The sequence below is a fragment of the Hylobates moloch genome, unplaced genomic scaffold (genome assembly GCF_009828535.3).
Source record: "Hylobates moloch isolate HMO894 unplaced genomic scaffold, HMol_V3 SCAFFOLD_22, whole genome shotgun sequence".
Lineage (NCBI taxonomy): Eukaryota > Metazoa > Chordata > Mammalia > Primates > Hylobatidae > Hylobates > Hylobates moloch.
The window spans coordinates 8,073,907-8,101,295 of record NW_026652297.1 but is presented as its reverse complement, the minus strand read 5'-3'; the positions used below and the strand labels follow the sequence as shown (position 1 = coordinate 8,101,295).

At 37.4% G+C, this 27,389-nt stretch overlaps 1 protein-coding gene across 1 annotated transcript in view; it reads right to left on the bottom strand.

Annotated features, from left to right (window-relative positions):
• ATR (ATR serine/threonine kinase) overlaps positions 1-27,389 on the bottom strand; it is a 135,425-nt gene that overhangs the window by 34,083 nt on the left and 73,953 nt on the right. Inside the window, exons 28-36 of the mRNA XM_032144158.2 lie at positions 24,010-24,188; positions 21,193-21,357; positions 19,401-19,492; positions 15,656-15,747; positions 14,629-14,806; positions 13,048-13,227; positions 12,420-12,579; positions 9,225-9,404; positions 1,347-1,489 (exon numbers count right to left, since the gene is read on the bottom strand). Of these exons, the coding sequence (XP_032000049.1) occupies positions 1,347-1,489; positions 9,225-9,404; positions 12,420-12,579; positions 13,048-13,227; positions 14,629-14,806; positions 15,656-15,747; positions 19,401-19,492; positions 21,193-21,357; positions 24,010-24,188 (1,369 nt within the window). The remainder of the gene's footprint in view (positions 1-1,346; positions 1,490-9,224; positions 9,405-12,419; positions 12,580-13,047; positions 13,228-14,628; positions 14,807-15,655; positions 15,748-19,400; positions 19,493-21,192; positions 21,358-24,009; positions 24,189-27,389) is intronic.

Below are 27,389 nucleotides of genomic sequence, written 5' to 3'. Positions count from 1 at the left end.
TGCACTCCAGCCTGGGCCACAGAGCAAGACTCTGTCTTAAAATAAATAAAATAAAATAATAAAATAAATAAATAAGTATATGTACATATAACCACGAAATACGACATTTAGGGTCTTCTGGAATTCTACGGTTGGGGACTCAGGGAATGAGGGTCTGGAATGAGAAGGATACTTAATTTGGTGCTGTTGAATTTTTTTAAAAATCCATGCTGTAGTATTGTAATACATATATTGGTTTTAGTTCACAGTTACTGGCTCCTAACTCCTTGTTATAATGTCAGGGCACTTTAGGCCTCAGGAAACAGAACCTCTCTCTATGAGCTTCTGCTGTCCTTCACTCACCTGCCCAAGGCAGGATTCTAATCTGACTATGAGTCAAAAGATCCTCATCCCAGAGAGGACCCTGCCCCATACCCTAGAGGAAGGAATGCTACATAGAAAAGGCCAAGAAAAGTCTGAACAGACAGACCTTGCTGGGTTTACATTATGAGCTATTTGTCCACTCACATTGCTACATGGTTGTCAGTCATGCCCATGTAATCAAGACTCCATTAAAAACCCCACAGGACAGAGTTTGGAGAGCTTCCAGAGAGTTGAACACGTGGAGGCTGACAGGAGGGTGAAGAAGACCTCATCCACGTGCCAGGAGGATGGCATAGCCCATCTCCATGGAGACAGAAGCTCCTGTGCCAGACCCCTCCAGACCTCACCCTATCTATCTCTTCATCAGACTGCTTATTTGCATCCTTTAAAATATCTTTCTTAATAAACTAGTAAAAATGTTTCCCTGAGTTCTGTGAGCCACTCTTAGCAAATTTATTAAACCCAAGAGGAGGTTGTGAGAACCCCAACTTGAAGCCAGGTGGTCAGAAGTTCCAGAGGCCCAGACCTGCAACTAAGGGAAGGAGGAGATGGTCTTGTGTCACCAAGCCCTCAACCTTTGAGGTATGACACTGTCTCCAGGTAGAGAGTGTCGGAACAGAATTGGAGGACACCAAGCTGGTGTCCACTGCTTGGTGTATGGGGAAAAAAACCCACATCTTTGGTCATGTAAGTCTTCTACTGTGTTGATGATTGCTGTGTTGGTGTGAGAGCAGAGGAATAATATTGTTAGAGAGAGTTTCCAAAACACAATGTCTGTATCACTTTTTTCATTTAAAAAGTTAGTTTTTAAAGTGAAGAAAAAAGTTGCATAAAGGAAAAATTTACATCTTATCTAAGGTGATACACTGAATCAGTCATAAGCCAGAATATACCTAGAATATGCTAAGACATGTGGTAACAGTTTCAATATTAATAGTCATCCTTACATATTTAATCTGCAAACATGCAGTTCTCATACTCACCTGCCAAAATGAAGAACTATATACCGGATGAGATCACCTTGCTTTTCCATTTTGTTGTCTGTGACCATGGGCATCAATTTGTCATAGTACTTGGCAAGGTAAAAATGCCCATCCTCCCATTCTGGCAGGCACGCAGTCACATCCTGTAAAAAAGAACATAGGATACTCATCTAAGGAAATCCCACACTATGCTGGGAAGTAAAATATGAATAGATGATTAGGGATCAAAAGTATGTGACCTTTATCTAGGCAGAGCAAAGTCAAAAGCAGACTCAATCTTTGATGTGGATAAGGAATAGCTACCTTCTTATAAAGGTTTTCTCAGGAGGGCTGATTGGTTCTGGTGGGTTGCCCACTGCCCAACATGAAATAGTGCTGGAAGAATTCACAACTTAGGAGAAAACTCCATTTATGTCACCACTTTAAAAGATACATCAAAGTAGTGTCTGGATGGGTTAAATTTTTTTATACATATATATGATATACACATGTATCATAAAAGGCATTTTTAAAAATCTTCAAAGCAGAAGTAATATCGAGTCTCTAAAGACGGTAGGACTTTAAAAAGCATAAAAATTTTGGTAAAATAAAAATCACATGTTTCGTTTTTCTCCAAGATCTCTCACAAGTTATTGCCCTTTCTCTCAATTCCTTCAGAAGCAGGCTTCTAAAAAGGATTCTCTACCTCACATTGATTCCTAAAACTATTTCTTTTCAGCTTCAGTCTTCACCACTCCACTAAGGAGCTCCTTAAATCCAAGAGATATTTTACAATTCTGATCTCATTTGAACTCTCTTCAATATGTTTCTGCTGTCCAAGTCACTTATTTCAAATGCTTTCATTGCTTGACTTCTGTGAGGCCACCATCTTCCAAGTTTTCTCCTCTCTTTCTGGCCACTCTCACTTAGTCTCCTTTGTCATTTCTTCTTGCTGTTCCTGCCTTAAACATTTGTGTGGTTTATTAATTCTTAAAATTACATGAAGTGTGATGGGAAATACACAGGATCACTGACAATTTTTTTTTTTAATTGAATTACACTTTTCATCTAAGGAAGTTTGAGAACAGTTTAGACCAGAAACCTCAAGTGAGATCTTGATTTCTACTGACTCTAATCTTGAGACTCTACAGACACAAACCTGCCTGGGAATAGAGGTCAGAATGACATGATTAGATGTGTGGTACATGCTAGGTTCATGTACCTATCAGCCACACAGGGTAAGGGCTGCCAGAAAAACATATTAGTCAATCTACTCTTTCCTTTGTTTCTTCTTTCCTGTCTTCCTGCCTTCCTTTCTTCCTCCTTCCCTAACTTCCTTCCTCCTCCCTCTCTCATTTCAGCTTAGATTTTAATTATTTATTTTGAAAAGTAAAATTCACATACTGAAAAATACACTAATCTTACATTTACAGCTTGATCAATTATCACAAAGTAATTACCTTTATATAAATCTCCTTCCTCCCGCCCTCTCTTCTCTCTCTCTTTTAAGATTTTTAAGTTTTATTTCAAAAAATAAAGTTTATATACAGAAACATACACGAATCTTATGTATACAACTTGATCAATTATCACAAATTTATCATCCTCATACAAGAACTCCAGTTTTGTTTTGTCTGTTTTTGAACTTTTATATAAATAGAATCATACTATAATAATTATTATTATTGGCCGGGCAAGGTGGCTTATGCTTGTAATCCCAGCACTTTGGGAGGCCCTGGTGGGCGGATCACGAGGTCAGGAGATGGAGACCATCCTGGCTAACATGGTGAAACCCAGTCTCTACTAAAAATACAAAAAAAAAAAACTTAGCCGGGCGGTGGCAGGCGCCTGTAGCCCCAGCTACTCAGGAGGCGGAGGCAGGAGAATGGCCTGAACCTGGGAGGCGGAGCTTGCAATGAGCCAAGATCGCGCCACTGCACTCCAGCCTGAGCAACAGAGCGGGACGCTGTCTCCAAAAAAATATATATTATTATTATGAGAGACAAGATTTTGCCCTGTTGTCCTGGCTGGTGTGCAGTGGCATGCTCATGACTCCCTGCAGCCACGACTCCTAGGCTCAAGGCGATCCTCCCTCCTCAGCCAATGGAGCAGCTGGGACTACAGGCATGTACCACCACACCCAGCTAATTTTTGTATTTTTTGTAGAGATGGAGTTTTGCTATGTTTCCTAGGCTGGTCTTGAACTCCTCAGCTCAAGCAATCCGCCTGCCTCAGCCTCCCAAAGTGCTGGGATTATAGGCATGAGTCACCATGCCCAGCCCTACGTGTATTACATTTTTTATCTGGCTTATTTCATTTAACATTACATTTGTGATATCAATCCAAGTTATTGCATATAAATTTGGTTTACTATATAGTATTCCATTATAAGAATATGCTACAACATATTTATCCATTCTATAACTGATTGCCATTTGGATTACTTTCAATATAAAATCTACAAATAATAATGTTATAAACATTCTTGTATATATCCTCTGGGGACATGCTGGGTCATATTCTGGATATGAGCCTTTAATGTATTGCAAATATCTTCTAATCTGTAGCTTGCCTCTAACTCACGATGGTATCTTCTGATAAACAGAAGTTATTGTTTATTTTATGGTTAGTGTTTTTGTTATGTTTAAGAAGTCCTGACCTAGATTAACAATCTACCTCAAGTTTACTTCTGTTTATGGTGGGAAGAAGGGATCAAGTTTGATTTTTTGTTTTCCTATAAGATACCCAAGTGATACAACAAAATTTATTGAAAAGACTATTTTGGTTATTCACAGTTTGCCCCTCCAGATAGATACACTTGCCAACTTTAGCCTTTTCCACTCTGCTCAGTGCCCCAGGAAATTGAAATTGATGATTTATATCAGTGGGCCTGTTTGCCCTCTGGCTTCCTGTGAAGTTCAATCAATGGAAGGCAGCAATAGATTAGAGGGGAGGAGGAGAGTGAGGTTAAGGTCTTTATACCTGCTCGTTTCCTTCCTGCTGGGCTACAGTCGACAGTGGTTGTGTTTCTTTCCCTAACGTTAAGTTCTGGTCCAATGGTCCTTTCCTACAAATTTAGCTACCTTTACAGGTTCCAGTAAATGCTCTATCCTTTTGCTCCTTCAGGTCTAGAGTTAGCAACGACTCTCCCAATTACCTCTTCCCAATTACCTCCTTTGATTGGGCCAACTATTTTCTCCCTGCACCTGACCTCACACAATACAGTAAAGAGCATCTCAGATAGATTGGAGGTCACTAAGGAGATATGACAACTAATGCTATATGGAATCCTTAATTCTAGACAGAATAAGGACACTATTGGGAAAACTGGTAAAATGTGGTATACAGATAGTTAACAGTATTGTTTATCAATGTTAATTTCCCACTTCTGATACTCTGGTAGTGTAAGATATTAAAATTAGTGGAAACACAGTAAAGGGTAGATATGGAAATTCTCTACACTACTACTAACTTTTTCAAAGTCAAAGATTATTTCAAAATAAAACTGAAAAAATGAAAGGTGACAGAAAAGCTTCTTGGTTATTCTTGGCCTTTATGTTTCCACATAAGTTTTAAATTGTAATTGTCAATTACCTGTTAGCATTTGATGAGTAATGCATTAAACCTCTAGGTCAATTTGTAGAGAAATAATTATATTATTGAGTCTTCCCATTCATACATGTATTCTAGCTACTAATTTATTTAGTTCTTTTTTACTTCACTCAATTTTAGTGTTTTAATTTTTATTTTGTGGAGAGGTCTTGTGTGCAATTTAATCCTAGGCATTTCATTATTTTTATTGCTATCCTAAATGATATCTTTAAAAATTTTAGGCTGGGCATGTATGGTGGCTCACAACTATAATCCCAGCACTTTGGGAGGCAGAGGTGGGAGGATCAGTTGAGGCCAGGGAGTTTGAGACCAGCCTTGGCAGAACAGCACAAAATAAAAAATTAGCTGGGTGTGGTGGCATGTGCCTGTAGTCCCAGCTACTTGAGAGGCTGAGGTGGGAGGATCACTTGAGCCCAGGAGGTTGAGGCTGCAGTGAGCCATAATCATGCCACTATACTCCAGCCTGGGGTGACAGATCAAGACCTTGTCTCAAAAATAAAATAAAATAAAAATTTAAATCAACTTTCTTAAGACATATACACCCATGGAACCATCATTCCAGTCAAGAAGATGAACATTCCTAACTCTCTTGAAAGTTCTTATGGGTGCCCACCCTTGCCATCACTCTCCTGCCAACTACCCAGGCAACTACTGATATAATTTCTATGCATATACATTAGTTGTACCTGTTCTAAAATGTCACATAAATGAAATCATATAAGCATGTAGTCTGTTATGTCCCTCTTCTTTCATTCAGCATATCTATGACATTAATCTACCTTGTTGCGTGTACCAGTAGTTCATTTCTTCTTATTGTAGGGTAGTATTCCATTATACAACTGTACCACAGTTTGTTTACCCATTCTTCTCTGGATGGCCAGCTGGTCTATTTCCAGTTTTTGTGACTAAAGCTACTATAAACATTTGTGTACAAGTCTTTTTATTGACATATGTAATTGCTTCTGTTGGATAAACACCTAAGAATGGAATGGAATATGGTAGATTTAACTTTTTATAGTCCCACCAGGTGCATTTATTGCATTAATAGGTATTGCTAGTCTTTTAGACTTTAGCCATGTTAGTGTGTAATGTGTTATTTCACTGTGGTTTTAATTTGCATCTTCCTAATGACTAATGATGTTAAGCCTCTTTTCATTTGCTTTTTGGCCATTTGCATGTATTCTTTATGAAGTGTCTATCCAAGACTTTTGCAGATTTGTATTTTTTTTTTTAATAGACAAAGTTTCACTCTGTAACTCAGGCTGGAACACAGTGGTGCAATCATAGCTAACTGTAACCTTGAACTCCTAGGCTCAAGTGATCCTCCTGCTTTAGCCTGCCGAATAGCTAAGACTATAGGCATTCGTCACCATACCTGGCTAATTTTTATTTTTGTAGAGACAGGTTCTCACTATATTGCCCAGGCTGGTTTTGAACTCCTAGCTTCAAGTGATCCTCAGGCCTCAGCCTCCCAAAGCACTGAGATTACAGGCCTGAGCCACTGTGCCTAGCCTCACAGATCTTTAAATTGTCTTACTAAGTTGTAGGGTTCTCTATAATTTAGCTACAAATCCTCTGTCATATATGTATTGCAAGTATTTTCTCCAAGTCTATGGCTTACCTTTTCATTTTCTTAACTGTCTTTCTTAGAAAAGGTTTTAACTTTGATGAACATCTAATTTATCAGGATTTTTTAAATGCTTAATGCTTTGTGTGACCTAAGAAAACCTTTGCCTACCCTAAGGTTGTAAAGATTTTCTTCTATTTTTTCATCTAAAAATTCTTAATTTTAGCTTTTCAGTTTAGATCTATAATCTACTTTTTCTGAAGCAATTTTGTCTATCATATGAGGCAGAGATTGAAGATCATTTTTTTCCTCATACAGATCTCCAACTGTTCAAGTACTTTCTGCTTGTAAATGGTATATTTTAAATTCCTTTATTGTTGTCATATAGAAATAAAATCATCAGGCAATCTTGTTTAACTCACTCAATATTTTGAATAGTTTATTTATAATCTTTTGAATTTTCTACATATGTATTCATATCATCTGCAATTAATAACTTTCCTGTATTTTTTTCCTAGTCCTTGTATCTTTTACTTCTTTTTTTATTTAAAGATTGCCATTTGGGTAATATTTTAAAATGACAGCTCTATTGGGATATAATTAATATATTATAAAGTTCACACTTTTAAAGTTGTTGTTAGCATATTTACAGAGTTGTGTAACCATCACCACTATCTAATTTCAGAACATTTTCATCGCTCCAAAAAAAAAAATTGTACCAATTGGCAGTCACTTCCCAGCCCCAACCTCAGTCTCTAGTACCCATTAATCTACCTTCTGTCTCTATGGATTTGCTTATTCTGGCCATTTCATGTAAGTGGAATCATGCAATATGTGGCCCCTTGGATCTGCATGTCATTCTACAGTAGTCAGCCTCTATTCTTTTCTCTACTCATTTCTGTCTACATCACATATAGGCAACCAGAATAAGAGAAGCGGCTACTTAGGCCTTTATGACAGGAAATTAGGGGTGTACGCAGAGGAAACAGAACCTGAAAAGTTGGGAGTCTGACGACATCTCTCTTCCCTAACCCTGGCTTTAGTACCCAGGCAGAGATGGGAGAACTGGAATATTCGCTATCAAATTCTGCTGTTAAGTACTGGTGAGTTTTTGTGTGCCTCATAAGTTGTTGTGCCTTACATACCAGAATAAATTCAGAAGATCTCTCCAACTGGGAAGGTGAAACTTACAAGTATGGTTTCAGAACCTGCCTCATTATCACTGCCCTTTAGGATAATATAGTTTTTAATGCAAATCAAGGTTAGTTTCTTAGGTGGTATGACATCTTCTTGTAACCAAGGAACAGGAGCTGGACTCCTATTTATCTTCATCAGAACGCAACACTTTCTGGATCTAAAGATGAGCACTGTCTGTGACATTTGCTTTGGCTGTTGGTCCCATTTAGGTCTTTCTTGTATCTTTGATTTCTCTCTCTTCTCATCATGCTCTTATTTTGGTTTATGTTCTTAAACTTATGGAGCCTATATACAATAGCTGTTTTTAAATCCTGTCATTTCTAGAACTATTTCTATTTTTTTTCCTATCTATGGCTCAAATATTCCTGCTTCTTCATTCACATAGTAATTTTTTAATGGATGCTGGATATATTTTTACATTGTCAAGTTTTAGATTTTGTTGTCTTGCTTTAAAGAGCGCTAGACTTTGATCTGGCAGGCAGTAGAGTTACTTGAAGATCAGTGTAATCCTCTTAAAGCTTGTTTTACTGCCCTTCTAGTACGGATATAGAGTAGTTTTTAGCCTAGGACTAATTTTGTCCTACTTCTAAGGTGTGGCCCTTTCAAGGTCTTTACTGAATGCTCCATATTATGCAATGAGGCCTCTCAATCTGGCTGGTGGACTGAATAACTCTCAATCCGGTAATCTGAATGAATCTCAATCCCGTGTGAGCTCTGGAAATTGTTCTTATAGCCTCTGCATGTTTATTCTTTCCCCAGCAGTTATTCCTAGCTTGGCCTCATAGAATTCTGAATTATTCATGTGCAGGCTGGTATTCAGCCAACACGATTCCTATGCAGATAGGAACTACTCTGTTTAACTTTCTTCTCTCAGTTAATCTGTCCCACAAATTCTAGCCACCTGCTCTTTGCTTTATTATTTCCTTTCTTCTACTTTTTTATTTCTCTCCCTACTTTTTTAGTTCCTTTTCTAACTCTTTGGGATAGATACTTAACTTGTTAATTTTGAACCTTTATTTTCTTCGAATATATGCAAATAAAAATTTAAATCCCTTCTAAGAATGGCTTTGGCTGCAGAGGATATGATATGCCATTTTTATTATCATTCAGTTCAAAGTACTTTTAAATTTCCATTGAAAGTTTTCATTGACCCATGGATTATTGAGAGGTATATCTCTTACAACACCATCTATATAAAGTTTAATACCTAGTAAAGAAGTTATAAATTGGTTTTGCTGAACAATTTTCAGGCTAGGATGTAGTTGATTTTGAGACAGAGGGTGAGAATAGTGATTACTGGGGTGAAGGGTAGTGGGGTTATAGAGCTCAAATAATATTCTATTTCTTGACTTGGTGGCAGTTTCATGAGTATATTTATTTTGTGATAATCCATATACTTATATACTCACTGAAAAGTCAAAAAAATGTCCCGGTTATTTTTATACATGTGCTTTTCCATATAGACTTAAGTCATTTTACCCCGTCAACAGAGTTAACTGAAACTGCATTATACATATACTTGCCTTATATTTTTTCATAATTGCATTGCTTTCAAAGTTAGCTGTTTCTTCCATAAATCGGCCCACTAGTAGCATAGCTCGACCATGGATTAACATGTTCTTACCCTCAGGTGGGGTTTCATTTTCAGGAAAACATAATTCAACACCTTTTTGAAGAACAATTAGTGCCTGGTGAACATCACCCTAAAAGAAAAAAGGCAACAATAAGCCTTTTAATTTAAAAACATATTTCTATTTTCTGCAAAAGTATTAGTTCATTATGTTTTTGTGCAAATCCATTTGTAATTTCATGTTTATCTTTTATTTGCCTCTTATTAAAGTAAAATTCTAAAACTGAAACATTGCTTCATTTCATCTCATTCATTCATTTACTAATTAATTTTATAACTGCAGTTGGCTCTCTGTATCCACAGGTTCCACATCAATGGATTCAACCAACAGTGGATAGAAAATATTAGGAATGGCTGGGCACAGTGGCTCATGTCTGCAATTCCAGTGCTTTTGGATGCCAAGGCAGGGGGACTGCTTGGGGCCAGGAGTTTGATACTAGCCTGGGCAACATAGCAAGATCCTGTCTCTACAAAAAATTTAAAAATTAGCCAGGTGTGGTGGCTCATGCCTATAATTCCAGCTACTCGGAAGGCTGAGGGGGAAGGATCACTTGAGCCCAGGAATTTGCAGTTACAGTGAGCTATGACACACCACTGCACTCCAGCCTGGGTGACAGAGCAAGATCCTCTCTCTTGAAAAAAAACAGCTAGGCATGATGGCTTATGCTTATAGCCTTTGCTACAAAGCGCAGGGAGGTGGGAGGATTGCTTGAGACCAGGAGTCCAAGGCATCAGTGAGCTATGATCATGCCATTGCACTCCAGCCTGGGCAATAGAGCAAGACTCTGTCTCTCTCAAAACATAAAAATTTAAATTTAAAAAAAAGAAAAAGAAATATTACAAAGAAAAAATTAAAAATAATACGAATAAACAATACAAGTATAATAACTGTTTACAAAGCATTTGCACTGTATTAGGTATTATAAGTACCCTAGAGAAGTATACAAGAGGATGTCCGCAGGTTATATGCAAATACTGTGTATGCCACTTTATATAAAGGACTTGAGTATCCACAGATTTTGTTATCCATAGAGAATCCTGGGACCAATCCCTCCATGGATATCAAGAAAGGACTATAATCAAAGTTCAGGGAACTGAAGACAATCATGAACAAATTAAAATCCCTGGCATAAAAAAGTTCATAGTCACATGAGAAAAGAAACTGTGTGAAATAACAGTGTATTTGCTAAGTGTTACAACAGAGGAATATACATCAGCATTATACAGGATAGAGAAGAGAGTCCCTTAAACCTACCTGAAGAATATAGGAAAATGGAGGAGAACAGCAGTCAGGAAAAGTTATCAACAAAGAAAATTTGAATTAGGTTTTCAAGAATGAGTAGAAATCTTCTTGGCAGAGAATTTAGTGAAAGGCATTCCAGGTAGACGGAATAATAATTTTAATTGGAAGAAAAGCACATAGTCTGATTTTAGCTGAAGTTTAAAGGGTTTTTGAGATGGTGATGAATGACACTGAGGAAGTAGGCTAGGACTTGATCAGAAAGGGATTTGTGTAGTTCCTAGAGTTCAGGCTTAATCCTAAAGGTATGAAGAATACTTTGCAGGATTTAATCTTTTTGAAGGAGCAACATGATTCAATGTAGATTTTAGAAAGATCACAAACTGCAGTATCGTATACAGGGAAATACTGAGATCCTAAAAAGGTTGTTAATATTGTTAGAGGATGTAAATAATAAAGTCATAAGTTAAAGCAGTGGAAATAAATAAGAGGGAGAGGATTCAAGAGATATTTCTAAGGTTGAAGAACAAAGATTTAGTCTCCAGCTGGATGTGAAAAGTGAGGTTACAGAAGGAATTTAAGATGATGTCCAGATTTCTGCTTTTGACGGGAGGATGGAATAAAGTCTTGTTCAGAAAAGGAGGAAACATGAGAGGAGAAACAGGTATTGAGTATTCGGTGATAAATTGCATTTTGAACATTTTGAGTTTAAGGTATTATAATACATAGACTAGCACTAGCTCAATAAAATGACCAGGTACTGACTAATGCACACTGAATAAATTGCTTTCCACTCTCATCCAGGAAACATCTCTCCTGTCCTTTCTCAGCCACCACAAGTTGGTGTAACCACAAATGGCACCAACAATACTTGCTAAGTATCAATTCCAGAACATGCTATTATTATTAGTAATGCCTATTACTACTTCTAAACTGGTGACTAGCCTGAGGAGAAATTTAAGTAATAGCCGTTAACTCTGGGTTATAGGCCAGGCACGGTGGCTCACGCCTGTAATCCCAACACTTTGGGCGGCCAAGACAGGTGGATCATGGGGTCAGGAGATCGAGACCATCCTGGCTAACATGGTGAAACCCCATCTCTACTAAAAATACAAAAAATTAGCCGGGCGTGGTGGCACATGCCTGTAGTCCCAGCTACTCAGGAGGCTGAGGCAGGAGAATCACTTGAACCCGGGAGGCAGAGGTTGTAGTGAGCTGAGATCATGCCACTGCACTCCAGCCTGGGCAACAGAGCGAGACTCCAGTTCAAAAAAATAAATAAATAAATAAATAAAAATAAAAAATAAATCTGGGTCATAAACCTTGCAAGTAGTTCCAATGTTTAAAAAACCCCCTTCTTACTACTTTTGCTTTAATCTGAGGACTGCTGTGAACTTCTGTTCAGATGCTAGGCCCTTTCTGGCTAGATCAGAGCTGAATATTTACAGTAACACTGGCAAGTCCACAGACAGCTAATTATCTGCCAGCGACTAAGTGACAGAGTTACATTCATTTAACCAACATTTACTGAGTCACTACTATATACACCCTGTATACACACATAAGGTGAAAAATGAAGAGGTCGTTTTCCTCAAGGAAAATGTAAGATAGATGAAAACTGAAAGAACTCCACATTCAGCCTTGAAATGGGAAGGTATCTGGGGACTGTAGAGTAAAAGGAACAGTTACTTCCAGGCTATGGTAGATAATTAATGAAGAAAAGTGATAGAAAAGGAAGGTTCTTAATTTGGATTAGTTATGTTCTCTCAGTTGGCCTTTTAAGGAAGTACATAATTCCCAACATTATATATATATCTCTCTCTCTGATGACATTTCCCTGGCCATTACCTTGGACCAGAGCCACTTTGCCCTTTCCACATACAGTTCAGCGAGTCGTGATTCCCCGGCATTAAGGAGAGCATTGTAGGCTGTCTGGTGGTGACCAGCCTTTCTAGCTACTCTGGCACTCTGCAGCCAGCATTCTCCAACCATTTCATTGTAATCTGGTCTAAAGGAAGTAACAACACATGGGTGAGAGAGACCGTTGGTAAGTGTATGCAACAACTTAACTTAAAACAATTTAAATCTAGGTCATAAACTTTGCAAGTAGTTCCAATGTTTTGAAAGCCTCTGTTCCCAATACAGAACCTTCTTCATATACTATTTCAAAGGAATTAATTATTAATTTGTTTAAAAAGCCTTGACTTAAATTTTCTTATAGTGCTCTGTTTTACCTATTATAAACCTTATTCTTGATTTTTATCAGTAAAAAACATATCAAAAAAGAGAAAGAAATGGCGTATAAAAGTGATTCTTAAGTTCTAGGTTCCTTTCAACCAGATAGTGTAGCCCTGATAATTAAAAATAGAAAAATGCAGATTCAGACAGAAAATTAAGAAATACAAATACCCCCAAATAATATCCAAATACCAAATTCAAGATAAGTGACATTTTTAAAAAAAGTAGCATGAGAAACCTTTTATTGAGGCTTAGTAAAGCCCTCCGGAGAGCCAGGATAGGCTCCTTGGCTCTGTAGGAATTCTGGGTCATTTCTAGTCGAGCTACCCAGTTTAGAGAATCTTCTTGAGAACTGTCACCTGGAGAATGCTGGAAAAGTGGTTTGATGCTATGCTCCAACTCACACAACATGTGCAATCTGAAGATAGATACAGCCTATGTTAAAATGTTATCATATTCAGCCTTATTAATCTCATATATAAAGCATGTACTTTAAATCAGAAATAAAGAACTTAAAATACACAGTTGTCTTTAGCAGAACTTTAATATATCCTTGCTAAGTAAACAATTACACTTTTATCTTTTCAAACTGAATGTAAACACCAATTTATGCTGGTTTATGTATTCGGTGCTTTAGCCAGGCATGGTAGCATGCACCTGTACTCCAGCTACTCAGGAGACTGAGGCAGGTGGATCACTTGAACTCAAGAGTTCAAGGCTGCAGTGAGCTATAATTATGCCTGTGAATAGCCACTGCACTCCAGCTCAGGCGACATAGCAAGACCCCGTCCCTTAAAATAATAAGTAAATAAATAAATAAAATTAATTACATTAAACTTTTAAAAATAAATATTTAGGGATTTGCAGTGAATCCCAAATTCCTAATTAAATTGGAGAATGATGGATAAAACTACATTCAAATGTATGAAACCAAAATTTACCACCTAAATGAAGATAAAAGAAAATATGGATCCATTATAAACCAACATGAGGTATTTGCATATATTGCTGGTGCTACTACAAGAGGGCCTGGCATAGCAGATGATAGTAAAAAATTATGAAATTAATGTAGTTTTTTTTCTAAGAGTGATGGAAACTTTGATACATTCACACTAGCTTTTTCCCCCTTGTATGATAGTCAGTGTCTATGACTCAGTGTTCAAGGCACAAGGATATAGCTGAGTAGCTACAGAACAGAATTAAACTCAGTGGTCCAATCTCTAGTTTCATTAAGATATCATCAAACGGGTTGATACTAAATATAGTGAATTCTTCTAACTTAAAAAAAATGTGCTATGTAGTAAATTTCTTATACTTTAATTACAATATTTAGTTTATAATTTTTCCTCAGGTAGAATTCATAGACCTAAAATGTTTTCCAACATTTTCTTCCTCACCTATAAAAGTTAATATTCTTTCTAGTAATGTGATACCTATATTTTTGGGGGGAAATATCAAACACATTTCTAAATGAAAAGGAAAGGGAAACAACAAATACCAAGCACCAATGTGCCAGGTGCTATAGATGTCTATATTATATTTGGTTATACAGAAAGCAAACTATGACATTACAAGAGGACAAACATAAGATATTTTTATTATGTTTTTCATTAGTCTCATAGTTGCCTTTCCTTAAAAGGATGTATGTTAGAATTTTTTTAACTGTAGGGTGATTGTGAGGTAAAAAGAATGAAAGAGCTATCTGGTGTAGCTATGCGTGATACCAAACACACTATCAACTATTTACTCAAAAAAAATTTCCAATCCTGTCAGGTGACATTTATAGGCCAGAAATATAAAAATGGAAGTCCCAAAATACCTCACAATATATTCATATCCTCGTTGGTAGGAGCCTCTTTCAAAGCTTGCAGCTGAAAGAGGTACAATTTGTTCTGCTCTCACTACTTTCAGTGTGTCATAAAAAGCTGTGATATCTCTTTTTTTGGCTGATAATAATAGCTGTCCCAGTCTGACACTCCATGTTGTAGATTTTCCATCTGAAAAACAAATGAAGAGTCAAGAATGTCATGGTAGCTGGGTCCAAGAGTCAGCTTTATTTCATTAGATAAAATGGTCAGCTGAAATATCAAACAGGTGGCTTCATTCCTTTTTTTTTTTTGAGACAGAGTCTCACTCTGTGGTCCAGGCTAGAGGGCTATGGCATGATTATAGCTCACTGCAGTCTTGAACTTCTGGGCTCTAATGATCCTCCCACCTCAGTCTCCTGAGTAGGTGAACAGGCATGAGCCACCACGCCCAGCTAAATTTTTAAAAAAACATTTTTGCAGAGACAGTCTCACTATTTTGCCCAGACTGGTCTAGAGCTCCTGGCTTCAAGCAATCCTCCCACCTTGGCCTCCCAAAACACTGAGATTACAGGTGTGAGCCACCATTTCCAGCCTGGTTTCATTCTACTTTGAACAACTAAACAAGGCAATCATAAAACAGGCTAAGATATTAAGTATGAATGTTGCTAAGTTACTTAAGTCTGAATATTTATGTCATATTAAAACAGCTTTTTTTTTTTTCTTTGAGATGGAGTCTCACTCTGTCACCCAGGCTGGAGTGCAGTGGCACGATCTCAGCTCACTGCAACCTCCACCTCCCAGGTTCAAGCAATTCTCCTGCCTCAGCCTCCCGAGTAGTTGGGACTACAGGCGCGTGCCATCACGCCCGGCTAATTTTTTGTATTTTTAGTAGAGACGGGGTTTCACTGTGTTAGCCAGGATGGTCTCGATCTCCTGACCTCATGATCCGCCCACCTCAGCTGCCCAAAGTGCTGGGATTACAGGCGTGAGCCACCGCATTCATCCTAAAACTGCTTATATTTTAAGAAGTAATTTTACCTGCTGCCAAATAGTTTTCCACCAAATCCCACTGTGACAATTTCCAAGCTGCTTCCACTCTGTACGTGTTTAATTCATCTGTCCACTCGGACCTATTAAAAGAAACCCATATCAACTAAACTTTAATTTATTTAAGGTGACATTCAGAGATTTTTCACTGGTTTACATACTCTATTTATTATATTTATTGAATTTGCATTATATTGTATTTTGTTCTTAGATATAATTATCTCTATCCAGAAACTACCCAGAAAATTTTAATCTTTCCATCCTTCAAAAATGTTTTTTCACTAATTACTTCTGATACCACCATTTAAAATGCCATTCTTCAGCAAATTAAACTGTGCCGTGTATTAGAGCAGAGTTAATTCCTGAATAATAACTAAGCCCATTGTAAAAATAGCTGCATGCTTAATTTGAACAAAGAGCAAGGAAGAAAGAAAGCCAACTGAACACACATAAATTCAGAGGTAAGCAATTCTAATAACTGAAAATTCCGAATTAAATTTAAGACAAAAATACAGGGGGGCCAGTGGTATAACTTAGGGACAGTTGGGAGGTATCTAGAACAATACCAAGAGCAAAAGAAAGTTACAATGATTTGTCAATGGCATAACAAAGTATATAAAACCAGCTACTTAAAATATATACCTATTTTTAAACTACTTTCAGTTAGTTTAAAATTTGAGTTTGCAAAACCAGTATGATATAGGCTAATTATTTTGTTCTAAGCATTCTTCTTAGGTGACATTAGGATGACCAGTGATATCTGAGGTCATGACTACACAGAAACCGCTAGGCTTTCCTCATGTTTCTTTTTTATTAATCATACTCTCTGAATTTCTGCCATATGTTTATATCCTAGGTTAGGCACAATTTTCTGTTTAATAATCTAATAACACTGCATACAGCACATATATATCCATATTATAAATAAAGTAACAGAGAGGCTGGAATCAATATCCTCAAAAGATTTCCTTGCTCTTTTTCTTGTAGTAAAAACACATAAAGAAAAGATAACAAGTGATCTAACAAGTTGCATTTTTAAAAATTCTAAAAATAGCAGCTAGAGGATTTCCAATTTCTAAATTTATGACCACCACCAAAAACAGTTTAGAATAAGGCTAAAGAAATACAACTGAAATGTAATTTTCAAAAGTCCAGTTTTGAAGGACTTTACAAGCTTATCAGATACCAAAATATAAAAATTTCGGGATAAAAATCTCAGTAGAATTAGGCAGTATTTGTTATCCAACTGTGGGATAACAGATTATCTGTGGGATAACAGATAACAGAGGTGATGTGTCACGCAAAGACTTATAGCAAAAAGTACAAATGGGAATGAGGATCAGGCTGTGAGAATGTATCCACATAAATGGGTACATTAAAAGGAATGATAAACAGGGTAAGCACAGTCAATATTTTAGGAAAAATATTTGTTTAATGCAAACAGAAATTACCCCAAGAAAAACATACCCCATCCATAATCATTTGCTTCACCATGACACAGCACCCCTTCATTGAATATTGACGCATGCCTTTTTCACAACCCAAATCAGAAGGCTCTATGTATCCCAGACCCAAAGAGAAGAAAAGAGGAGTCTGAATGTGTAGTCTATGTCAAAAAGAAATTTGACACCCCAGTTTTAGCCATGACTCTTTCCCAAATCTCTGTAATCTATTTATTCATAAGTCTCTCAACTAATCTGGAAAAACATATCCACAACATATAAGCATTCCTTCTCTACTTCTGCAAAACTTCCCTTGTGATTTCATAAATTCCACTACTGTGATACCATCTGACCAACAGTGAACTTCTCTGCCCTTAGACATTGCAGAATGATAGTCTTTATGAATCACAGTTTTGGAACCTATACAAACAGTACTTAGAAAAGGCTGGCTTCAGAATCTATAAAAAGCTCAAATAAATCAACAAGCAAAAAACAAACAACCCCATTAAAAAGAAGGCAAAGGACATGAGCAGATACTTCTCAAAAGAAGACATACAAGCAGCCAACAAGCATATGAAAACATGCTCGTCATCACAATTATTTGAGAAATGCAAATCAAAGCCACAATAAGATACCATCTCACACTAATCAGAATGGCTACTATTATTATTTTGAGACAAAGTCTCCCTCTGTTGCCCAGGCTGGAGTGCAGTGGTGCAATCTCGGCTCACTGCAACCTCCATCTCCCAGGTTCAAGCAATTCTCCTGCCTCAGTCTCCCGAGTAGCTGGGATTACAGATGTGCACCATCACGCCCAGCTAATTTTTGTATTATTTTAGTAGAGATGGGGTTTCACCATGTTGAGCAGGCTGGTCTTGAACTACTGGCTTCAAATGACACACCTGCCTTGGCCTCCCAAAGTGCTGGGATTACAGACATGAGCCACCACACCCAGCCCAGAATGGCTATTATTACAAAGTCAAAAAATAACAGATGTAGAAGGGGCTGCAGAGAAAAGAGAATGCTTATACACTGTTGGTGGGAATATAAATTAGTTCAGCCACTGTGGAAGGCAGTTTAGAGATTTCCCAAAGAGTTGAAAATAGAACACACAGCAATCCCATTACTGGGTATATTCCCAAAGGAAAATAATCCATTCTACCAAAAAGATACATACACTCGTATGTTCATCGCAGCACTATTCATAATAGCAAAGACATGAAATCAACCTAAGTGCCCATCAACGGTAGATGGGATAAAGAAAATGTGGCACATATACACAGTGGAATACTATGCAGCTATAAAAAAGAATAAAATGGGAGCTAAACATTGGGTACACATGGACGCAAAAATGGGAACAATAGACACTGCGGACTACAAGGAGTGGGGGAGGGAGGGAGGCAAGAGTTGAAAAACTATCTTTTGGGTACTATGCTCACTACCTGGGTGACGGGTTCAATTGTATCCTAAACCTGAGTAATACATAATATGCCCTTGTTACTAACTTGCACATGTACCCTCAGAATCTAAAATAAAAGTTGAAAAAAAAGAAAAAGAAAAACTTGGCTTCAGAGTAGTCCAAAAACAGTGGCCTGTATATTCTTTGGTTAATTGAGATCCCATTCTCTTTTGACCAGATTTTGCTGCCCAGAATAGCCGTTTAGAGTCTGGTGAATAAATCAAGGAATACAGCTTTCAGCTCTCACAGCAAAGCAGCTTCAAGAGCAGTGCTAATCTCCACATTTAATCTCCAAACTGGAAGAACTACTCAGCCTTAATGTTTTGCCACATACACGTATTATTTTTTGTTTAATTTGATTTTCTACAATAAACCCACCTTCTTTAGGAAAGGAAGGCTGCTTTCACATTCATCAATCATTTAGGGTAAAATCAATGCACACAGTCTACAGTGGTATTCCATAGATCAGTCACAAACTTTGCTCCCCCACCTCTAGCATGGAAAATAAATGGTGCTGATACTATAAGCAGAGCATAGATGCCCTTTGAGGCCCAGGAAGTCCCATCTGAGCCTCACCAATAGCTGGTGGGTTCTAGAAGTTCCTTGTGTTAAAGCAAATCTAATTCAAGGATGGCTCTTTAGACAGAAGCTGTTAAGTGGTAGATTGACTATGAAAAACTTGAGGAAAAAAAAATTTTGGTGCTTATCTCCAATACCATGAAAACACATAAAACATTTATTACTCTACTAAACATTAAATTACCCAATTCACTAATTAAAAATTCCCCATTCAGATACAATAACAAAAGAAAATCATTATTTTATAAAATATTACCTGTTAGCATGCACTCCATTCACCTGAGTGATAACAGTAGACAGCTGACCAAGACCTAACATGGACTTTACTACACCATGATAATGAATGATCTAGAAATTTAAAAATATTTAAAATAGCAATTATCACTTCAATAATAGCTTGGGGACCAAAAACAGTTTAACTGATATTCTTTAAAAATTACTATTTACTTTATTGCCCTTATTTTCCTTTTTATTATTATTCTTATTTTAATTTTTTGTAGAGACAGGGTCTCGCCATGTTGCCCAGGCTGGTCTCAAACTCCTGGGCTCAAGTGATCCTCCTGCCTCAGCCTCCCAAAGTGCTGGGATTACAGGCATGAGCCACCATGCCCAGCCACACCTTTCTTAATTTAACAATTGACTTGCTTACTTACATGGCAGGACCCCCATCAATGTCCTAACACAGTTAAAGTAACATAAATAAATGTAGACAACCTAGAAAATCTCAGATTGAAGTTATTATATTTTTCCAGATTTGGACTACTTTTTGGTTCACATCAAATATAAAAAGCATCTAATATCTTTGATATTCTGTTTAAAGATTGTCATATTTCTCACATAAACATTCAAGCTCAAAGGTCCTGATGTTTTAAATATGGATTTTGGGCTTTAGCACTAAAAAGTTAAAGAGGATTATGTGCTATCCTTTAAAATGAATACAAGATTGTGAAAAATAAAGAACTTACATATTGTGCTTCTGAGAAACATGTCAAATATGACAAAAAGCAATATCCCAAAATTAGAAAGAATCTAAGGCAAGATTATAAATTAATGATTCTAAATCCCTTTCCCATCCCAATAGACACACAACTTATTCCCATTACTAACTGTAACTCAGTGGTTCTACAGGAGCATTTTAGAGATGTGCAGGTGGGTGAGTAGGTGTATAAAATACAAAAATGTTTCTCAGGCTATGGAGAATCCCTAGTTCTACAAATTGATCCATGGCTTACACTTTTAGTAGCAAACTAAAATTATATACATTTCAGAGTTATTAAATGAACATTTTAATACAGATATACTCCATAATAAATCTTATTCATTTAGGGGATTTCTAAAGTCATACAAATATAGTATTGGAAGGGATTTTTTTTTTTTTTTTTTTTTTTTTTTGGAGATGGAGTTTCACTCATGTTGCCCAGGCTGGAGTGCAATGGTGCGATCTCGGCTCACTGCAACCTCCACCTCCTGGGTTCAAGCAATTCTCCTGCCTCAGCCTCCCAAGTAGCTGGGATTATAGGTGCCCGCCACCACGCCCAGCTAATTTTTTGTATTTTTAGTAGAGACAGGGTTTCACTATGTTGGCCAGGCTGGTCTCAAACTCCTGACCTCAGGGAATCCACCCATCTTGGTCTCCCAAAGTGCTGGGATTACAGGCACGAGCCACTGCACCCGGCCTGGAAGGAATTTTTAAAATCATCTAGTAAAGTCTCTAATTTTATCTGTTAGGAAACTCAAGCTTAGAGAGGGTTAAATATTTTCCAGACACTCAGTGACACTGATAGAAACAGTATTAAAACTAAGGTTTCGGCTGGACGCGGTGTGGTGGCACATGCCTGTAATCCCAGCTACTCAGGAGGCTGAGGCAGAATTGCTTGAGCCCGGAAGACAGAGGTTGCAGTGAGCCAAGATCATGCCACTGCACTCCAGCCTGGCCAAGAGTGAGACTGTCTCAAAAACAAAACAAAACAAAACAAAAAAAACTAAGGTTTCCAGAGTTCCCATTCAGGGCTATTTTCATTACAGTTGCCTTTCAATTATTATCTTACCTGGTCTGGTTCTAGCTGAATAGCCCTGTCATAGCAAGCAGTGGCATCCCTCAGCAAGCCAAGGCTTTCATGCTCAAGGATCTGTTCTTTTAGAGATGGTTCTGCCTTTCTAATTGCGCTGACTCCGGCCACTCCATCAGGTTCATGCATAGCAGCATACAATTTCTTTGTTCAATGATTAAAAAACAATCAAAAACAAGCAAAAAACATAACTGGAAATAAAACTATAAAACCACCTGTTTATATTAAAACAGCAATTTTTTTGAGAAATTTTTCCTCAAAGTAATAGTAAGCATTTGCTTCATGGCAGAGTCACAGTAAAATTATAAACTTATTTCCAGGCATTCTATTCCCTCAACATTCTTATTCCTCTTAAATACAAATCTATATCAATAGCTGTTATTGATCATAAGGGTTATAAAGAACCTCAGGATCCTAAAACTGTCTAGATCCAAATGATAACATATTCTGGTAAGTATAGTTTATAAGAGTTTTATTGAATTTTTAAATTTTAAAAAATGTAAATAACCATTTTAATATATTGTTATTGAGATGCCTTCAAGAAAACCAAGATAGCAATCTGGGCTCAAAGGAGATATTCAAGCTAAAGATAAAAATTTAGGAATCAGTTAGCACAAAGACAGTCTCTCATAACATGAGAAAGAACGGGATGATCTAGGAAATGGATAAAGAAGAAAAGAAGACTGCGGATAGAGACTAGAGTTTCTACATTTATCAAGAAGGAAGAGCTGGCAAATGAAACAGGAGAAGCAAGATAACTTGGAAGAAAACTGGTGAATAAAATATCCCAGAAGCCGTGGGAGAAAAGCAAATGTCTTAATGAGAAAGGCATGGTCAATGATACTGAGGTTAAGAAAATGAGGGCTGGGAAAAATTTACTGAATTGGTAACATGTGGCCACCAATTTTCTTAGCAAGAATAGTGTCAAGAGAAAAGAAAAAGAGAAGTCCTGTTGAAATGTGCAGAGTGAATGAGAAACAAAGAAGTGACTGCAGTATAAAGAAACTAGACAATTCCTTCAAAAACCGGTTATGAAGTTCCAGAAACAGAGAGATGGGATGTATCTAAAGAAGAAGGTAAGAACAAGGGAATTATAAAAAGTTAAGATAGGCTTTACCAGAGCATGTCTATATGCTCTATGTATTCTGGTTCCCTAAGAGAAATTAATTACACTAGAGAAAGAAGGAATATATGAAGAAGTTACATCTTGAAATTGAGAACACAAGTAGAAAGATTGAATTTTGACAGGAAGAAATCCTTCCTTAAAATAACAGAAGAAGCCAGGCACAGTGGCTCATGCCTGTAATCCCAGCACTTTGAGAGGCCGAGGCAGGCAGGTCCCTTGAGGTCAGGAGGCCAGCCCAGGCAACATGGAAAACCCTGTCTCTACGAAAAATATAAAAAATTAGCCAGGTGTGGTAGCAGCGCCTGTGGTCCCAGATGCTCGGGAGGCTGAGGTGCGAGGATCCCTTGAGCCTGGGAGGTGGAGGTTGCAGTGAGCTGAGCTCGTGCCACTGTACTCCAGCCTAGGTGATAGAGCAAGACCCTATCTCAAAATAACTAAGTAAACAAAATAACAGAAGGGAAGAAAAAGAATATGGTGCAGATGCTGTGCATTTGCAGATTTTTCCTAATAAATCATGAAGCAAGATTGTCAGCTGGAAGCAGGGAAACAAAGTGAAGGTAAGAGACAGTCATCTTGACAAGTGGGAAAGTAGCCTTACTAGAGAAACATAGCCGGCCTGAAGGTAATGTTAGAGTCCTGCAGTTTTAAAGATATTTGAGATCATGAACTTAAACTGAAACCAGTTATAACACCCACTGTGTAATTTTTCTCCAGCTGCTTACATGGTTGGAGTTTTACAAAGGGAGTACAACACAGTGGGAAAAAGACAAGAAGTTGAGCATCACTCTAAGGGAACGATTTTAACCATGAACCATAGACTTAAAGCTGGACAAGGAGGAACACAAAGATAGGAAGGGGCTAATATTCACCTTAAGACTGCAAGTTACTAATTTTCTAGTTCTTTTATCACACTTTGCTTTTTGATTTGAAAAGCCCACCAATCTTGAGCTCTTATTTAATTCCACTGTATTCGCCTCACCTGCTCTTACTTTCTTTTCTTCCCTATACAATCATAACATCGCCTAAATCATTATTTCACCAGCATTTTCATGCCTGATACCTGACATAACCAGCACTTGCCCCCATTAACTCACTCCCAAATTCAGGACCACAACTCTCACAAGGAGAAGAGTAATTCCTTGAATCATAGCCCTTCCAAACTCCTCCTCCACAACTGCCACAGGCATTTAGCTAAAATTCCGTTGTGACCATAACACTTCCCTAGTTCACACTCTCCAAGAAGTTTGGGCAACTTAAAAAGTCTTCTATTATTTGTGATCTTTCCTCTACCATTCCAAAACCAACACTTTACTCTTTGGCATATACCATGCTCTTTTCAAACACTCCACAGAGATGCCTCTGATTATAATATCTTGCCTCCCTATACTGCTCATTTTTTAAGACACCATCCCCAAGAAGCCATTCCTGACCTCTGGCTCATCCGCTTCCATCTCCCACCCTATTCCACATGGATGAGTTAAGTGTCCTTCCTCAGGGTACATGTGTGTTACTGTACTTAAAATATTATACCAAATCGATGTTTATCTCTCCCCACTAATCTATAAGCTTCTATGCATAGCATCTAAAACATTCAATAAAATGAACAACATAAACATAAAAGACTGGCCACATTAATTTTCATTATTAAATTCACTATATTAACTTCAGACCTGTAAAAATCCAAGATGTTCCTGAATATTTTGCTTCTTTTCTGTAATAAATGATTCAAAGTGCATTACAGCTCGTGTGTATGCTTTGGAGCGAAAGGAAGCTACTGCCAGAGTATCCTGGGGTATGAGGTCTAGAAAACGGGTTACACTCTGATAGTCTTCATAATCCACAGTAGATACTAGATCATAAAAAAAGAAGTTGAGTAATTAAAGACTTATAAGATAAAATTTTAAAAGTGTCAATTTAAGTATTTAAGTTCAATTTATTTCACTAAACAAATTAATCTGAATGTATTAGGATATCATATTTAGAATGTAACAACAGAACAATTGTTCAGAGAGTCTTGCTCCAGCTCTGCCATTATAACTTACCTTTCTTTGGACAGTCATTTAACTTATTGAGCCTCTATTTCTTTACCTATAAAAGGAAAATGTTAGTACCTGTTTTGCCTTCCTTACAGTGTTGTTGGTGAGGATTAAATATCAATTTATTATTAAATTTTGAAAAGATATAATGATGATACAAAAGATACAAGATTAGTTATTATTTTTGATGAGTATAAAAAATGATTAAATGTAGCTATTTTGTAGGGAAAGTACAGAACTATGAAAATAACCTTTTTTAAAGTTTAGAATTCTTTGTTATCCACCTATTTTTTCTTGGTTGCCAAAAACACAGTATCACTTATGACAATAGAAATTGAAAGTAATGGCCGGGCACAGTGGCTCACACCTGTAATCCCAGCACTTTGCGAGGCCAAGGCAGGCAGATCACAAGGTTAGGAGATCGAGACCATCCTGGCTAACACGGTGAAACCCCGTCTCTACTAAAAATACAAAAAATTAGCTGGGTGTGTGGTGGGCGCCTTTAGTCCCAGCTACTCGGGGGGCTGAGGCAGGAGAATGGCGTGAACCTGGGAGGCAGAGCTTGCAGTGAGCCAAGATCGCGCCACTGCACTCCAGCCTGGGTGACAGAGCGAGCCTCCGTATCAAAAAAAAAAAAAAAAGAAATTGAAAGTAAAAGTGCCTCCCAAGTAAAACCACAAGTACTTTAGGATAATTTTTCAAGAGTGTACAAAAAGACAAAAATTTAAAACTTCTAAATGAGGACAGTCTAGTTTACAAATTGTTATTTAAAACTTCTAAATTTTAATGATTCATAACAGTGTGTAGAAAACAGGAAACAAATTTCTTCAAAATTTAAATAATTAAGGCAGTATATTTTATTTTTATTTATTTATTTACTTTTTAAAAAAATTTATTTTGATCTCATTCTCACTGAGACTGCAGTGCAGTGGCAAGATCATAGCTCATTGCAGCCTTCACCTCCTGGGCTTAAGTGATCCTGCCTCAGCCTCCCGAGTAGCTGGGACCACAGGCATGCACCGCCACACCTGGCTAAGTTTTGTATTTTTTGTAAAGATGAGGTCTCATTACGTTGCATAGGTTGATCTTGAACTCCTGAGCTCAAGTGATCCTCCCGCCTCAGCCTCCCAAAGTGCTAGGATTACAGGCGTGAGCTACCATGCCTAGCCTAAGGTAGTATATTCTAAACAGATTATATTTAAAATAAGATCCTTATTTCCATCAAAATTTGTAGAAGATTTCAAATTCTGATTTTTTTTTTTTTTTTTTTTGGAGACAGGGTCTCGCTCTGCTGCCCAGGCTGGAGTGCAGGGGTGTGATCTTGTCTCACCGTAGCCTCAACCTCACAGGCTCAAGCAATCCCCACACTTCAACCTTGTGAGTAACCTGGGACTACAGGCGCATACCACCACACCCAGCTAATTTTTGTATTTTTTGTAGAGATGGGGGTCTCTACAAAAATGTTAAAGAAATGTTAAAGGTATTGTACTTTTGAATCATTACAAATGTTATTCTTAAAAGCTAGAATTTTGGCCAGGCACGGTGGCTCACCCCTGTAATCCCATCACTTTGGGAGGCCAAGGCAGGTGGATCGCCTGAGCTCAGGAGTTTGGGACCACCCTGGGCAACGTGGTGAAACCCTGTCTCCACTAAAATATAAAAAATTAGTCGGGTATGGTGGCGTGCGCCTGTAGTCCCAGCTACTCGGGAGCCTGAGAAACAAGAATCGCTTGAGCCTGGGAGGCAGAGGTTGCAGTGAGCCAAGATCACGCCACTGCACTCCAGGTTGGGCTACAGAGTGAGACTGTCTCAGAAAAAAAAAAAAAAAAGCTAGTGTCACTGAAAATGGGGATAATAGAGTGTTTGGTTTTACAGTACCATTTTGACATGCAGAAATAAAAACAAACAGGCCGGTTGTGCTGGCTCACACCTATAATTCCAACACTTTGGGAGATCGAGGCAGATGGACTGCTTGAGCCCAGGAGTTAGAGACCAGCCTGGCCAACATGGTGAAGCCCCGTCTCTACTAAAAGTACAAAAAATTAGCTGGGCATGAGGCATGAGAATCACTTGAACCCAGGAGGTGGAAGCTGCAGTGAGCCGAGATCACACCACTGCACTCCAGCCTGGGCAACAGAGAGAGATTTAGTCTCAAAAAAAAAAAAAAAAAAATTAAAAACAAACATTTAATTGTTAAATATAAAAATATATTAATAGCCACATTCCAGACAAAAACATTCCCCAAGCAGGTAATTATTGGCAAGTCCAGGAAATTTTAGAAAAATAATAAACTATTTTGCTTAACAACAGGAAAGTATCTGCTTCAACAGAACAATAAGAGGAAGATGCTCACAAATTGAGAATTATGGAAGTGAAGACCTCTTTAAGGATTGTTAGTCAGTTTTTCAATTAGCCTGAAAGCTTGAAGGAAAAACACTTGATGTCTGTGAGAACAGCTAAGGTATAAGGCCAGATTATAACCATCCACATACTGCAAGAATGGAAAAAAAAAAAAAGGTTCAAAGAACGTAAGAATATCCATTAGTGTGTGATGAATATAATTCTTCTCATCAATGCTTATATCATAGGGACAAATTAGCAGGTGTCATTTTTAAATCAAGATTCTTCTTAGTGAAAGTTGTAATATCACAGGAAAAAAATAGTGCAAGGTAAGATATAGCAGGGTGTAGTGTAGTAATGCATAGTAAACGTATCTGGACAGCTGGCTAGATACCAAACACTACTAGAGACAAGAAAAATAAATAAATAAAAATAGCTTCTCTTTAGGCCATAAAATAAATAAACTTAAAATCTCCCTTGAAATTTAAAACTTAAATGTGAAAAAGATTACAAAGAATATTTTCCAAGTGAAGAATGACAAAGAACAGAGTACACACACACACACACAAACATACACACACAAAAAAAACTGAGGAAACATGCAATATGTTAACAGGGAGGATTAGGTTAATAACAATATTAGCATCTCATTTATTTCACATTTTATAATTTAT